This window comes from Moschus berezovskii, chromosome 22 (assembly GCF_049115385.1).
Source record: "Moschus berezovskii isolate FMDL1 chromosome 22, NW_MosBer_1.0, whole genome shotgun sequence".
Taxonomy (NCBI): domain Eukaryota; kingdom Metazoa; phylum Chordata; class Mammalia; order Artiodactyla; family Moschidae; genus Moschus; species Moschus berezovskii.
In genome coordinates this window covers 38,562,597-38,577,507 of record NC_142481.1, presented here as the reverse complement: position 1 = coordinate 38,577,507, position 14,911 = coordinate 38,562,597, and the positions used below count along the sequence as shown (strand labels likewise).

The window sequence follows — 14,911 nt, the reverse complement described above, 5'->3', positions numbered from 1 at the left end:
TTTTTTTTTTTAATTTCACTTTGATTGTATGACTGACTATCATGGTCACAGACATCTCCAGAATTCAGGCCTAATGAAATTACAAGCTTCTGAGGAGAGAAACCATGGGTCTTCTGTGTCTGTGAAGACTAAAGCTTTATAAGACTAAGGTTTTCTAGTACTCAGGACACCGTAATGTCATGTTTGTTAACATGGCTGTCCCCTCCAATGGAGAGAGAGCCTTTATATCCCATGCTGAACACAGTACCCAAGGGAAGGCCCCTCAGAAATGCTCGTTGAGTGAATAAACACCACCTTGTCTTTATAATGCTCCTGGAGGCTACGTGCTGCCCCCCCCATTGAGAGCAGAGGGCAGTAAGGTTCAACAGGGCCCTGTTTTGTCTGAAATCACTACCTCGTTCAGTTCTCAGCAGAGCAAGGATTTCAGAATGCAAAGAGTAGAACTTACTAGTTTCACCATCACTGTGTTGGTTCTTTAGAAACAAAGTTCAGAGTAATATTGGCTTTTCCGTTCCTTAAACATCACATAGTTCCTTTTTCTTGAGAAAATTTTACTAAGGAGCTGGGATTCTTGATGAGAGAAATGGGTTCTGCAAACGGGCTGAAGTACTCTAATAACACGTGTGGAGGGCTGCAGCCTGACGGTCCTTACTCGGTGCACAGCCCCGGACTGGGCCCATTCTGTCCTTTTGTCAGAAAGGTGACCAGACTCTGCTCAGATTCCTAGGAAACAGCAGCTGGAGACCTTCCACTGTCCTGTCTTCCACTTTGGTCCTTGCTCTCTGGGACCAAGGGTCTGCTGGGCAGAGCAGCACAGAACTGCACATGGTGTCCTCCCCCAGGGCCACCCTGCTCCCACTCCCCAGGTTAGGAAGGCTGGGGAAGCAGTTAGCTCTGGTGTGTGTTCATGCCGCTACCCGAAGCTCGGACACAGGACTGAGCAGCTAGCCAGAGGCCTTGCCCTCTAGGCGGTGTGGATAGTTCAGCCACTGTGAGGAAGGAAAGGTTGGCCAAAGCTTCTGACCACTGGGCAGAAGTTGATTTCAGAACCCCCTTCAAGGGGTTCTGAAAAGGAGAGGTGAAAGTGGAGTTTGTGCCATTTACTCTGCTCTTCCTTTCAGATTTATATCTATAACGAGAAGATCGTAAACGGACACCTGCAGCCTAACCTCTTGGACCTCTGTGCTTCTGTCGCAGAGCTGGATGATAAGGTAGCGCCCAGAGCCGGCCTGGGGAGACACGTGGGGTCGGGTGTCTGATGGGATTAGCGGCTTGCTGATTTGGCAGAAGTGTGCCCGAGAGAAATTCTGTGCCTTGGAAGATGAAGTTAACTGTTCTTCAGAGTTTTAAGTAATTTTGAGGTTGTTTTTTTTTTTAATGGTGATGCTATATATATATAAAAATATATGTATCTTTAATGCATCTTCAAAAGGCCCAGCCAAGCTGTGTTTGCTTTGAAGTCCTGTCAGGCTCCAGCTCCACCCTGTCAGTTTCCCTGCTAAGACAGACAGGGCTCTTTCATGAGATGTGAATTGTAAAGGTGATGTGGTTTTCGTACCGTGAGCCTCTTGAACTCGACTCAGGTGGGGTCTTTACAAGCATTTTTCATGTGCTGCTGGTTTTGTTTCTCTCTGACTCCCCCTATTCACTCCTGCCCCTCAATTCTTAGCCTTGGCCCAGTTTCTCCCACTGCAGGGAAAAAGTAAAAATCAAAAAAGGGGATGGATAGATTGGTAGGTGGCCAGGAAGAACAGGAAAAGAAAAGAAGTCTGTAACGGAAGCAAGCACTTGAACACATTTTTCCTTCACAGGGCAGCCAACTTTTTTTTTTTCCAATAATAAAGTGTAAGATTATAAAACCAATATAAAGAAGAAAGTGAGAATTTATCTACTCTCTCAGCACCTAGATAGAGTCACATTTAGATGGATTTTCCACAGTTTTTTAATTTTTGCAGGAAACAATGAAAACGGGATTTTCTCTTTTCCTTTGGAAAAAGTATATACCTGGTTTTTCTCCAATTGCTGCTGCCTTCCAGAGTTTCTTAACTTTATAACATTGCAAAGGGTTCAGGGAACACACTTTTAAGGCGAAGTTTACAACCAGGAGGGTTCTGGGACGTGAGAGTCCAGCTGTGTGGTGGTTACACACAGGCAAGCACACCCGTGCCTCTTCTAGTAGGCTGCACTGGAGCTGCCTTTTGAGGGGAGTGAGTAGGCAGGAAACTGTGAGGCCATGCCGCTGACAAAATAGGGTAAGAGCAGGGACCCCTGGAGAGCCTCTGTGAGGACAAAGCCTGTATCATTTAGGTTAAACTCTTATTGTAAGTCCTAAAAAACTCAAATGACCTTGTAAGGACTGACATGCAGCTATTTGAGTTTAAATCCTAGAGCTCTCAACGATTATAAATGTGTTCACTCTCTCTTAAGGGATAGCCCACTGAGATTCAGTGTTCTTGTTACTTTTATGTGGTCTCAGTTATGTAGGTGGTTATGTCAGACCTGGATTAGTAATTGATCTGAAAACCAACTCAGAACGGGGGCTGCTCACAGGAAGATGAGAGTCTGGCTACTGGCCAGGCTGAGGCACATCTATGCTGGGCTTGAGCCTGAGGGCTACAGACAGGATGTTAACCTCAGCCCCCTCCACGTCAGAGCACCATGAAGAACCAGGCTGCTTGCCCAGCCCCACAGCATTGTCACATGCAGTGTTGTTTCTGTGCAGAACATCTCCGACATGTGGGCCATGGTGAAACAAATGACAGATGTGTTGTTGGTGCCAGCGACTGACGCCCTGAAGAGCCGCAACAGTGTGGAAGTGCGCATGGAGTTTGTCAGGCAGGCCTTGGGGTACCTGGAGCAGAGGTGAGGTGGCGGCAGCACAGAGGCCGCCTTTAAAATCCCCTGAAGGCAGCCATTCCCCTGTTTGAAGTGGTCCTCAAGCTAAGTGCTCTGGAGCTGGTGTGATTTAAACAAGATTGAGCAAGTCTGAGAGATGTTGCGCTGTTTTTAGGAGCACTTCTCTACAGGAACTGTCTCTGCACAGATGTAAAACCACGTGGGAGCTCTGAGCCCTGTTAGGCATCTCTCTGTCTTTCTCCACCCTGCGTCCCTCAGTACAGAGACAGGGTTTTTAGGGCATAGTGCCTTGGGTCAGGATCCTTGGCCCTTGCGGGGTTCAACCATTACTCCTCAGGCTCTTGATTTTCTCTCAACATTTTAATTTTCCCACCCAGCATTTTACCACCTCCAAACCCTAGGAAGGCCCCTTGAGCCTTTTGTTTTCTTTCTGGCTCTGCTTGGTTAATCCTGTGGGTTCAGATCCTTCCTAGCTGCTAATGCCTCTGATGTGTACCTAGGTTTTTGCCACCTCCTCACTAATTGGAGTTTGTCACAGAAGGGTTTGCAGCTGTGCCCTTGTGCCTTGACTGTCGTCCCCCTAGTTGTTGGGGCCCGTGCCATTCATCCACGCCTTGTGGACACTCCTCCTAGCTCTGAATTGACCAGCAGGTATTATCATGAGTGTACAGCAGACCCTCTTTATCTCAGAGACAGGGCTGGACCTCTTTCTGTTGGCTGGAGAAGAGAAAGCCCAGCTGAATACACTTGCTCAATTGCAGCTCTTTGCCTCTGCACCCATGCAGCTGCCAGTGGCCTTGTTGTGTGGTCACCCTCTGTCAACAAAATAATACTCCATTAGAAAGTCAGGGTAATTAAAGACTTGGTACGGCAGAGAGAGAACAGGTTTTTATACCAAATACTAAATTAATTATTTAATAGTTACACAAGATGGACACCATCAGATATATTAAACTCACTAGCCTCCATTCTTTTGTTAAGAAAAATCTGAAACTCCAAATAGTCTTTCATTTTTTCTGGCACAGGCACAAAAAGTTCATAAAGTATTATATCAGGTTTTCACTCAATTTTTATAATAGAAGTTTTATTAAGTCTTCAGCCGTGAAAAACTTAATTTATATAGTGGTATTTATTTGCTACAAGTTAGCAAAATATGAGTCAAAAAATTTCTCAGTGTATAAAAAATATTAGGGTGTTTTTTGTTTTGTTTTTGTTTTTTTAGGATATAAGTATATGACTGCTTTTTCTTCGGTAAGCCTAATTCTCACTGTTGGTGCTTGACTTCACCAGAGGTACCAGGTTACAGTTTGGGATTTTATATATGTAAGCCGTCCCAGTTCTTTTATTTTTCTTTCATTTAGTTTTTTTAGAATGATCTTGTTCCATTAATTCCTTTAGCAGCGCTTGGAGCTATTCGGGAGTTTCCTGTACACAGCTATTATATGCTTATTTTCTTTTTCTAACAGCATCTCTCTCTTGGCATCTTTTTTAAGGATTTGTTGTCCCTTTTGATAAAGGGAATATTTCAGATAACTGTACTCACTTAAAAATATTTTTGCTGGTACTAATCCACTGAGAGGATAACATACAGTGTTTCATTTTTTTAAGATTTTTTTGATGTGGACCATTTTAAACGACTTTATTGAATTTGTTACAGCATTGCTTCTGTTTTATGTTTTGGTTTTTTGGCCTTGAAGCATGTGGGGCCTTAGCTGCCCAACCAGGGATTGATCCTGTACCCCCTTCATTGGAAGGCGAAGTCTTAACCACTGGACCACCAGGGAAGTCCCAACATACAGTATTTCAAGTGATGTAATACACCAGATGGCAAAGCAGGCCTGGTCCCAAATTATTTTTCGAGTATTTCAAATTTGAAGCAAGGTAGCATTTCTTAGCTCTCAAGGAACTTAGGCTGTTTCTCAAGGAATTTTAAGAATTTAGGCCCTTTCTAGCATGTGGGTTATCTTCATTCAAGTTGGAAGAGACCATAATGGGCATTGTTTGTCCCAGTTGCTACAGGGCTCTTCTCTAATCTCTTTTCCAACCTCTGCTTTTAAATACTCCTAGTGATAGAGAACTCGTATTTGTTCAGTTCAGTCGCTCAGTCGTGTCTGACTTTTTGCGACCCCATGAATCACAACACGCCAGGCCTCCCTATCCATCACCAACTCCCGGAGTTCACTCAGACTCACGTCCATCGAGTCGGTGATGCCATCCAGCCATCTCATCCTCTGTCATCCCCTTTTCCTCCTGCCCCCAATCCCTCCCGGCATCAGAGTCTTTTCCAGTGAGTCAACTCTTCGCATGAGGTGGCCAAAGTATTGGAGTTTCAGCATTAGCATCAGTCCTTCCAATGAACACTCAGGACTGATCTCCTTTAGAATGGACTGGTTGGATCTCCTTGCAGTCCAAGGGACTCTCAGGAGTCTTCTCCAATACCACAGTTCAGAAGCATCAATTCTTCGGCGATCAGCTTTCTTCACAGTCCAACACTCACATCCATACATGACCACGGGAAAAACCATAGCCTTGACTAGACGGACCTTTGTTGGCAAAGTAATGTCTCTGCTTTTTAATATGCTATCTAGGTTGGTCATAACTTTCCTTCCAAGGAGTAAGCATCTTTTAATTTCATGGCTGCAATCAGCATCCTCAGTGATTTATTTCTCATCATAATACTACATGATTATTATAGAAAATTTGAAAGATGCCAAAAAGAGGACCTGGAAAAAGCAGTCCCCTCTCTCACATGTAGGGGCTCATGGTACCTTGTTGTATTTCCTTACCACCACCTCCACACCCACCCCCCACTGCCTTTTTGGGACATAGAATATTTTGTTTGATATTTATCTTTCCCACAGCTTATGATCCCAATGTGTACAATATATGGTTTTATATAGTTTGCTTGTAAAATTTTTTGTCAGTATCATTTTTTAAAACTACTTCAATTTCCGATGAGTCTGTTTTCTGTAACTGACATTTAGATGTTTTTCTCTGAGAGGTGTGTGTGTGTGTGTCTCTCTCTCAGTCTGCTATTATACTTAATCTGATGTTGAACATTTTAGTGCATATGAAGCACCTGAAAGTTTTTCATTATATTAACCCCATTTTTGAGTATCTGTAACTCTAACCATTTAATCCTAATACGAAAACAATTTAAAACGTTATAAACAATTTTAAGCATGCTAGCAAATAAAGAGGGAATGATAGAAAATCGTTTGCAGACACCATTGTAACAGTGGGCTCAGCAGAGACCATCAGTGGAAACAATGGGGTGAAAGATTATTGGTGAACAGAATATTCACATGACCTCCAAGTGGTACCCCGCAAAGTACTTTCTAATTTCAGAGGGGAAAGAAGGTGCTTCAGCAGTGAAATCTGGTGGACCACACCTTTAACCAAGTGATGTTAAACAATTAAATGTTACCAAGAATGGGGCAAAATAGTATTACCTGCCTCACTGTGGCAGTACCAGCATCAGCAGAAAAGCTGAACCTGGACCAAGTCATGAGAAACTGTTCAGCTTGTGGGACATTATACCAGGTAGCTAGCTCAGAGTCTTCTCAAAAGGGCAGTGTCATGAAAAAAAAGTAGTAGAATTATCCTAGATTAAGGGAAATGGAAGTGGCATGACAACTAAATTTCATGCATTCCCTGGATTGGCTCCTGGATTTTAAAAAAAACTATAAATGACGTTATTAAGAAATGTGAATATATGTTATATTTTAGACAGTAATAGAACATTAATGTTAAATTTCTTGATATCATGATAGTGTTGAGGTTAGGTAGGAGAATGTCCTAATTAGGAGGTACATGGTAAAATATTTACAGATGAGGTGGCCCCTGATTTCTGTATTTCTATAACATTTTCAAATGGTTCAGATAAAATGTATGTGTGAGAGAGAGAAGAGCATGCATGTAGATATTAACAATTGACAAATGGAAGTAAAGAGCGTATGAGCACTCATCAAACTATTCTTTAATTTTTTGTAGGTTTAAAATTTTTCAAAATAAAACGTTTGAGAAGATCCCACTAGAGCATGAGGCTGTCAGGCGGAGCACTTATTTTTCTGCACAGCAGCCCTTTCTGCATTTGAAATCCACAATTATGTGGCTCCAGGGATTCTTTTGAGTATTGACAGTGATAAGAAGTCTTCACAGAGATCCACTGCCCATCGAATCAATAATGTAGCTTGCTTCATTAAGCATGCACTTCTGTTTCCTCTTCTGTGTTCAGTTGAAGTCCAGGCCCTGCCATGTGGAGTTCACAGTCTAATGTTGTGGGTATGGACACAGATACATGTAATATGTGTTTTCAAACCCCCCTCCCTTTTTTGTGCCTTCAAATTTTTTCCAGTTATAAGAATTACACCCTTGTGACTGTCTTTGGAAACTTGCATCAGGCCCAGCTGGGCGGAGTACCAGGGACTTACCAGTTGGTTCGAAGTTTCCTGAATATTAAACTTCCAGCTCCCTTGCCTGGACTTCAGGTACTAGCTGCTTTATGTGATCAGTTACTCCTCCAGATCAGTCTCTCAGATAGGCATTTTCAGCTGAAATGAGGTTATGTGTGGAAACTGCTATATGAAGAAGAGACCAGAGGGGGCGGGAAGAGAACCTAGGAGACCTGGAAAGGCTGGTGGCTCAGGAGTCCAGGGGATGGTGATGGAGGAGGAGGATGCAGGGGGATGGTGTCATTGGTTTCTGGACATGTTTTGAAAGTGGACCCAATAGGACTGTGGAAGAATTTGGCTATGGGTATGAGCCGCAGAGTCAGGGATGACTTCTGAGATTGTTGGCTCAAATAGCTGGAAGAACAGAGTTAGATATGGTTCCTAGAAAGTGCCTTTCTTCTCAGCTCACAGTCAGATACATGCTGTGTGCAGAGTGCTGAACCAGATCTTTGTACCAAGGGTGGGGGAATACACAGGAGGCTGGCTTCCTGCAGGAAGTGAGGCCCACATAGTGCTTGAAGAGTAGGGCTCGCCAGCCAGCAGCCTCGGGTGGGGTTTTTGAGGAGGAGGGAGCAGTGAGAGCTAAAGCTCCAGGCAGGATAGAGCGCTTGGCCTGTTGGGTGTGTGTCCGGGCGGGGCTACCTGAGGGAGCCCTTGGCTAAGCTCTGAAGGTGCAGACAGCGCATAGGGCTTTAAGTGAGGAAGTGACACGATCAGGTCTGAGTTTGAGAAGGAGTCCTGCTGAGGGAAGGGTGGAGGGGCCAAGAAGGGAAGTCTGAGGTCCATGTTTCTGGAGGAGTCGGGGAGGAGCGTGGGAGGAATAACCACAGGGCTGCTGCACAGTCTGGGGACACAGCCACTTTTAGGAGAGATGCTCTGTTGCTCAGAGGATAGGATCAGACCTGCTTTCCTAGATCCCCAGTGCCAAGCACAGTGAAACTCTTAATATGATGATAGTCTCTTATTGGTAAGTGAATGTCTTTAGCCCTTACTTGTTGGGGTGGCAAGAGTGCATGTCTGTAAATCATCACAGAAGAACATGTCATCCCTTCACTATGAATCCTGGGGTTCCATGAAGAACCCACCATCTGGCTTTGAGTCATGTGGAACACATGGTGCTGTAGAGGAAAGGCTCTAGGCTAGACTGGCTCTTACTAGCCTGCCATGAAAAAATTATTTAACAGCCCCATGCCTCAGTTTCCTGGTTTGTAAAACAAAGAGGAGGAAGCCATTCAGGGTCCCTATCTAGTGGAGTTGTGAGATTGAGTGACTTAATACTAGAAGAGGCTTAGCTGAGGACCAGCACATCCAAAGCCATCAGTTAGCTTTAGTTTGCCTGTCTACTTGAGCGCCTTTCCTTTTTTAGGATGGAGAGGTGGAAGGCCATCCTGTGTGGGCGTTAATTTATTACTGCATGCGCTGCGGAGACCTGCTTGCCGCTTCACAGGTGGTCAACCGAGCCCAGCACCAACTGGGAGAGTTCAAAACTTGGTTCCAGGAGTACATGAACAGCAAGGACAGAAGGTACAGTGAACGAGGTGCCGAGTCCAGAAGAAGCCACGCAGGATCAACAGGGTGGTCCACCCTGGCGTTGCTCTCTTTTCCTTGCACATGGCTCCAAATAAGTTTCTGCTTGGGAGATAAATGAACTTTGGAAAGCATGAAGAATTCAAGAGCCCCATTCCGACGCTAATGTCTAGACTTATAAAGTCCTAGGCACATCAGAAATGCTTCATAAAATGAAATTATTGTATTACGCTTCACTTGTTCACTCTTAGTGCTTTTCTGGTTGATCCAGATGAAAATATGTTGTCATGCACTTCTTAGCTCTAAGGCCAGAATTAGAAATTCGCAAACTTGAGATATAACCATTGAATTACTTCACCAAGTTGTTTTTTGTTTTTTCCTCTTACATTAAGGAACTGCACAGCATTAGTTTTTCTTTGGTTTTTGTTAATGTTCAGTTCAGTTCAGTCGCTCAGTCGTGTCCGACTCTTTGCGACCCCATAAATCACAGCACGCCAGGCCTCCCTGTCCATCACCAACTCCCGGAGTTCACTCAAACTCATGTCCATCAAGTCGGTGATGCCATCCAGCCATCTCATTCTCTGTCGTCCCCTTCTCCTCCCGCCCCCAATCCCTCCCAGCATCAGAGTCTTTTCCAGTGAGTCAGCTTGACGCATGAGGTGGCCAAAGTATTGGAGTTTCAGCTTTAGCATAGACTTAAATTCACATTCAAACCTAATTTAAATATGCGTGCATGTATATAGAAGAAATAGTGGTAGTTACCCCAGTTATACGTGTGGAAAACCAGGATTACTTTTTTGGCGATGTCCATGTCCAGAGAGTGTGGTAAACCATAAGTCCTGTCTTGCTCATATCAGAGTGTAAAGTAGGGACCATGTCCTAGGTTCACCAGGAGGCCCTGAGGCAAGGATTTGAGTGCAGGGAGTTTATTTGGGAGGTGATATCACAGGGTTAAGGGAGTGGAGAGGCCAGAGGGGGCTGAGGCAGTTAAAGGACTGACTTAGTCTTGTTCATCTCTGTTTGGAGGCTACTGGGAGTGGGGGGGCTGGGGAGTCAGTTCCCCAGACCTTCTGCCCTGAAGGCCACTACTGGAGGAAACCAGCAGGCAGACACAGGTCCTGGGAGCTGCAAGTCAGGTTAAAGTGATGGTCCCTGGGGATTTGGGTGGGACGGTGTCTGTTCCCCTCCATGGAGGGAGGTGTCATAACTTTGTTGTGTGGTTGGACCCTGGGTGCTTTCAGGTGCCCTTGAGGATCTTCAGCCTGTGTCTGTTCCCTTGTGTCTTCAGATTGTCCCCAGTTACGGAGAACAAGCTCCGACTGCATTACCGCAGGGCCCTCAGGAACAACACAGACCCCTACAAACGGGCTGTATACTGTATCATCGGCAGATGCGACGTCACGGACAACCAGAGCGAGGTGGCCGACAAAACTGAGGACTACCTGTGGCTGAAGGCAGGCGTGCTCCCCTTGCCCAGCAGGGCGTTTGCCCCTTCCCCCTGCTTACACTCTTCACACAGATTTTTACTGCTTAATGTATGATGCCAGTAAGGTGACTGCACTAGTGGTTTTTCTGGCTCCTGGCCCAGTTTTTATTGTGCACTATTCCCAACCCGTAACACAGCCATTAGCATAGCCTTGAGCCTTGAACTCAGACAGCTCTAAGTTTGCTCCTGGCTCAGAAGGTGAAAGTGAAGTCATTCAGTCATATCCGACTCTTTGCAACCCTGTGGACTGTAGCCCACTAGGCTCTTCCGTCCATGGGATTTCCCAGGCAAGAATACTGGAGTGGGTTGCCATTGGTACCAATGCCTGTGTTTCTCTTGGGGGTTTAGTTGAACCAGGTGTGTTTTGATGACGATGGCACCAGCTCCCCACAGGACAGGCTCACTCTCTTTCAGTTCCAGAAACAGCTATTGGAAGACTATGGTAAGATCCCCTGAACATAAATGCCTTCTGTCTCTCTCCACCTAAGGTCACTGGTTAGATTCTTTCTGGGAAAATCCTTCATCTCTGAACTCTGTCTCTCCTTCAAAACCCCGTGAACCTTCAAAACACAGCACAACAAAACAGTTATTTCAGTTTCGAGGGGAGGCCGTGCCCATGGCCTTAAGTAGTGGATGTGGCATACATAGTCACTGACAGTTCTTTGAACAGCTCTGGTAGACACTGGCTCAGAGAGACATAAGAGGACTTGCCTGCTGCTCCCTCAGAGATCTCGAATGACTGCATCTGAATACAGAGAGAAATAGTTTCTCTTTCCTTCTCTCACTGTTTAAAAATTCTGGGAAGAAAAGAAGTTCCTATTGGTAGTCAGCAATGTTAAATGCTGTGAATCTGAGGGAATTGCAGCTTAGAAATCATTCCTCCTTATTGAGTGACTCATCAGCACACAGGAGATGAACAGACCCTTTTGCATTCTGTTTTAAGGTCCTACTCTCTGTTTCTTTCCCACCTAATGCAAGTAGTCCAGGTTTTATAACACGGGCTCCCCACTCTGCAGTTGTGTTGGGAGGTCAGGAGGCTGTGGAAGCAGGGCAAAGCTGGAGTGGCATCCACTGTGTCCAGAGCCCAAGTCCATTCCGGCTCAGGCTGGTGCTTTCATCCCATCCTTTAAGGGCTGCCGGTCAGCTGCTCCTTCAACTCACTTCTTCTGAGTCAGCTATCCCTCCTCTCCCTCAGGCGAGTCCCACTTCACGGTGAACCAGCAGCCCTTCCTCTACTTCCAAGTGTTGTTCCTGACGGCGCAGTTTGAAGCCGCCATTGCCTTTCTCTTCCGTATGGAGCGGCTGCGCTGCCACGCCGTCCACGTGGCGCTGGTGCTCTTTGAGCTGAAGCTGCTTTTAAAATCCTCAGGACAGAGTGCTCAGCTCCGTGAGTATTTGCTGGCCCTCACACCTCCACAACATAACACATCCTCCGTTAGGTGACAGTAGACGCAGAACTGCAACCGACAAGGATCCAGGCAAACAGAGCCAATCGTTTTTAGAGTGTTGTAGACAGTTGGGCCTCTGGGATGATCAATGTGAGGGGGTCTTGCCTCTCCCTTCTCCACTCAGAGTCCCTGGGGAGTTCAATACACAATCTAGTGAGACTGGTTCCCATTGGGGCTCTAATTGGAGACACTGGGAGGTCCAACCAGCCATCAGGTATACCTGCTGGCATGGAGTGGTAGTCAGGAGGGAGAGAAGACGTGTGCCTGAGTGCCTGCAGTTTCCTGAGTAGCGCAGCAGACCCCCCGCCCCTCCCGGAGCACATTTTGTAATGGTTGGTTGTTGCCACCTTTTCACTCAGAGACCAGCATACTAGTGGTTCACTGCAAAATGCCATTTCTCCGCTTTGTGCTTGGGTCGAACTCGAGGATGGTGGTGAAGGGACTGGGCTGAGCTCGCACTGCCAGACGTTGGCTGGGCTGCAGGAGTAGGTGCCACTGGGTCTTTGGGCTTGGTTCACATAGTTCCTGGTTGTGTGGTTGTGACCAGTTCTGTCCTCCCCTGCCTGGTGCAGTCAGCCATGAGCCTGGTGACCCTCCCTGCATGCGGAGGCTGAACTTTGTGCGGCTGCTCATGCTTTACACGCGGAAGTTTGAGTCCACGGACCCGAGGGAGGCCCTCCAGTACTTTTACTTCCTTAGGTAAGACTGGCTTTTGACCATTTACTTCAGCTGATTTTGGTTTCTGCCGTTATGAGAATGATGATTAGAGACCTTAAAGTCGCATCTTCAGAAACCAGTGTGCTTTTGTCTCCTCCTAGGGACGAGAAGGATAGTCAAGGAGAAAACATGTTTCTGCGCTGTGTGAGCGAGCTGGTGATAGAAAGTCGAGAGGTATATCTCCTAACCTTTCCAGTATACAGGTTCTCATGCTGATCGCCTCAGTGTGGGTTGGGGGAAAGCAGGGAGCTTTAGTGTTTTCTTTGGTTTCTGAAAATGTTGATTCAGTCTCAGTGTCCTCGAGACTTCTTCCACCTCCCCGAGTCCTCTCTCATCTCCGAAGAATTATGGATTATGTGTATATCCTCGTCCAGTAAACTGGGTAAACATTTTTTGTCTCTGCAGTTCGATATGATTCTTGGGAAACTGGAGAATGATGGAAGCAGAAAGGTGGGTTAAAGACACCCCTGGAGATGTGTTAGTTTGCAGGTGGGGATTTACAGTTGTCCAGAATAATACAGTTAGGTTTTAGGATGCAAGGTACTAAAGATACAGATCTGAATGAAGTTGCTTAGTGTTAAAAAACAAAGAATGAAAATCACAGGTCCCAAGTGATGACCTTGATGTTAGACACATTTACATTTCTCCTTGAAATATGTAAATCTGTGGTGAGATAGCTTTTTAAATTATGTTCAGAACACTCATCTGTTTACACCTGCCATTTTTTCATCTGAGAAGGCTCCATTTCTGCCATTCTTGGCTCAGAAAATATGCAAGAAAGAAATTGATTACTACGCCTACTCTCCCCAGATGGGAAATTAGAAATGCACTTGACCTCTCTCCAAAGGTAGTTTTCAAGAGCTTAGAACTCTGCACTGACCCCAGCGATGCAGCTGCTCCCATGAGCCTCAGCAGTTCCCGGAGATCCATCATCCCTGGGCTGTGTGGACGGGCAGGGGCCCTGGTGTGGAGGCTCATCCTGACCCGCCTCGGGGCTCCTTGTGCCTCTCTCAGGGACTCACTTTCCCTGCTTACAAAAATGGGGGGTTTAGACCCATAAATCTTGAAATGAGCTCACACTGCTTACACCATCCAGCTCAGGAAGACCAGTGACAGAGCTGGTGATGATGTGATGATGACCATGCTTATGGAGCAGTGACAACTGCCAGGCCCTGTGCTGAATGCTCGATGAATATGTTCTCACCTAATGGTCACAAGAACCCCACAGTCAGAACTATTATCTGTTTTTCAAGGGAGCAAGTAGAGACGAGAGAGGTTAATTTTTGTCTTCAAGGTCACACAGCTAGTAAGAAAGTGAGCTGGAATTGGAACCCAGTCCTTTTTTGACCCCAGAACCCATGCTTTTCACTGACCTCCTGTGCTGTCAGTGTGGCAGAGAAGGTCGGTCGCCCAACTTGGTCCAGGGCTGATGAAGAATCAGGCAGCCAATCAGACGTCACGGAGTGTGTCCTCTCTCTTTGTGTTACCTAAGGCCTGTCTCATACTCTCTTGACCATTTGGTTGCTGTTGAGTGATGATGCAGATTTTTTTGTTGTTGTTTTTGGTATCCTAGCACCACTTGCTGTGTTCGGGAGTGGGTTTCTTTTGCTGTCTGTCTTATAAAGCAGATCCAAAATCTTTCAGATATTTTCTCTGAGCCTCCTGATTTTTTTTGCCCCCATTAGGGTCATCTGCAAAATTAACATCATTGATGATTTCACGTACTCGCTAGGTCATTTTGCAAAATGAGAAAACATGGAGTCTTACTGCTGACTCCTCTGTGCTGCCTGGGAGTCTGCCTCTTCATGGTTGCTCATCTTGGTCCTTTGCATATGTTTAATAGGTCCTTATATCTTCAGGAAAGCCAGAGTCTGGCTGATGAAAATATATGCATTGCCCAGAGCAAGCATTTTCAGTTAGTTTTCAGATCCCCAATTCCTTCTCTGTGTTTAAAATGACAGCTTTGTCCCTTTGTTTCTCTCTTCCTCCCTTCAATAATTTGTCTTGTCAGCCTGGAGTCATAGATAAGTTTACCAGTGACACAAAGCCTATTATCAACAAAGTTGCTTCCGTGGCAGAAAATAAAGGACTATTTGAAGAAGCTGCAAAGCTTTACGACCTTGCCAAGGTAAATGTGTCCTTTTCTTGCCTCTGCACCTAATAGATGTCAGCCTTGCTGCATTAAAAGCACAGCCATTTCAACGGTGCTGTTATTGTACCCCTCTGTCTGCTGAGGCATTATCTCCTAATGCTTAGGCAGTTAATGATCCAGTCAGGGTGAAATTCCCATTTTACAGAATTATTTCTGCCCATAAGGTGTTTCTGGCCAGACGAGAACACGGTTATTGAAAGGCTGTCCTGCGGGCATTGAACTGTAGTCTTACTTGGCAGCAGAATAAACCTCCATCATGCTTGGACGGTAA

The 14,911-nt window shown here is 45.7% G+C and overlaps 1 protein-coding gene across 1 annotated transcript in view; it reads left to right on the top strand.

Annotated features, from left to right (window-relative positions):
• NUP93 (nucleoporin 93) overlaps positions 1-14,911 on the top strand; it is a 106,411-nt gene that overhangs the window by 85,847 nt on the left and 5,653 nt on the right. The window contains exons 7-17 of the mRNA XM_055412714.2: positions 1,122-1,211; positions 2,723-2,862; positions 7,214-7,346; positions 8,677-8,834; positions 10,126-10,291; positions 10,672-10,765; positions 11,519-11,710; positions 12,344-12,470; positions 12,590-12,662; positions 12,894-12,938; positions 14,500-14,616. Coding sequence (XP_055268689.2) covers positions 1,122-1,211; positions 2,723-2,862; positions 7,214-7,346; positions 8,677-8,834; positions 10,126-10,291; positions 10,672-10,765; positions 11,519-11,710; positions 12,344-12,470; positions 12,590-12,662; positions 12,894-12,938; positions 14,500-14,616 — 1,335 coding nt within the window. The remainder of the gene's footprint in view (positions 1-1,121; positions 1,212-2,722; positions 2,863-7,213; positions 7,347-8,676; positions 8,835-10,125; positions 10,292-10,671; positions 10,766-11,518; positions 11,711-12,343; positions 12,471-12,589; positions 12,663-12,893; positions 12,939-14,499; positions 14,617-14,911) is intronic.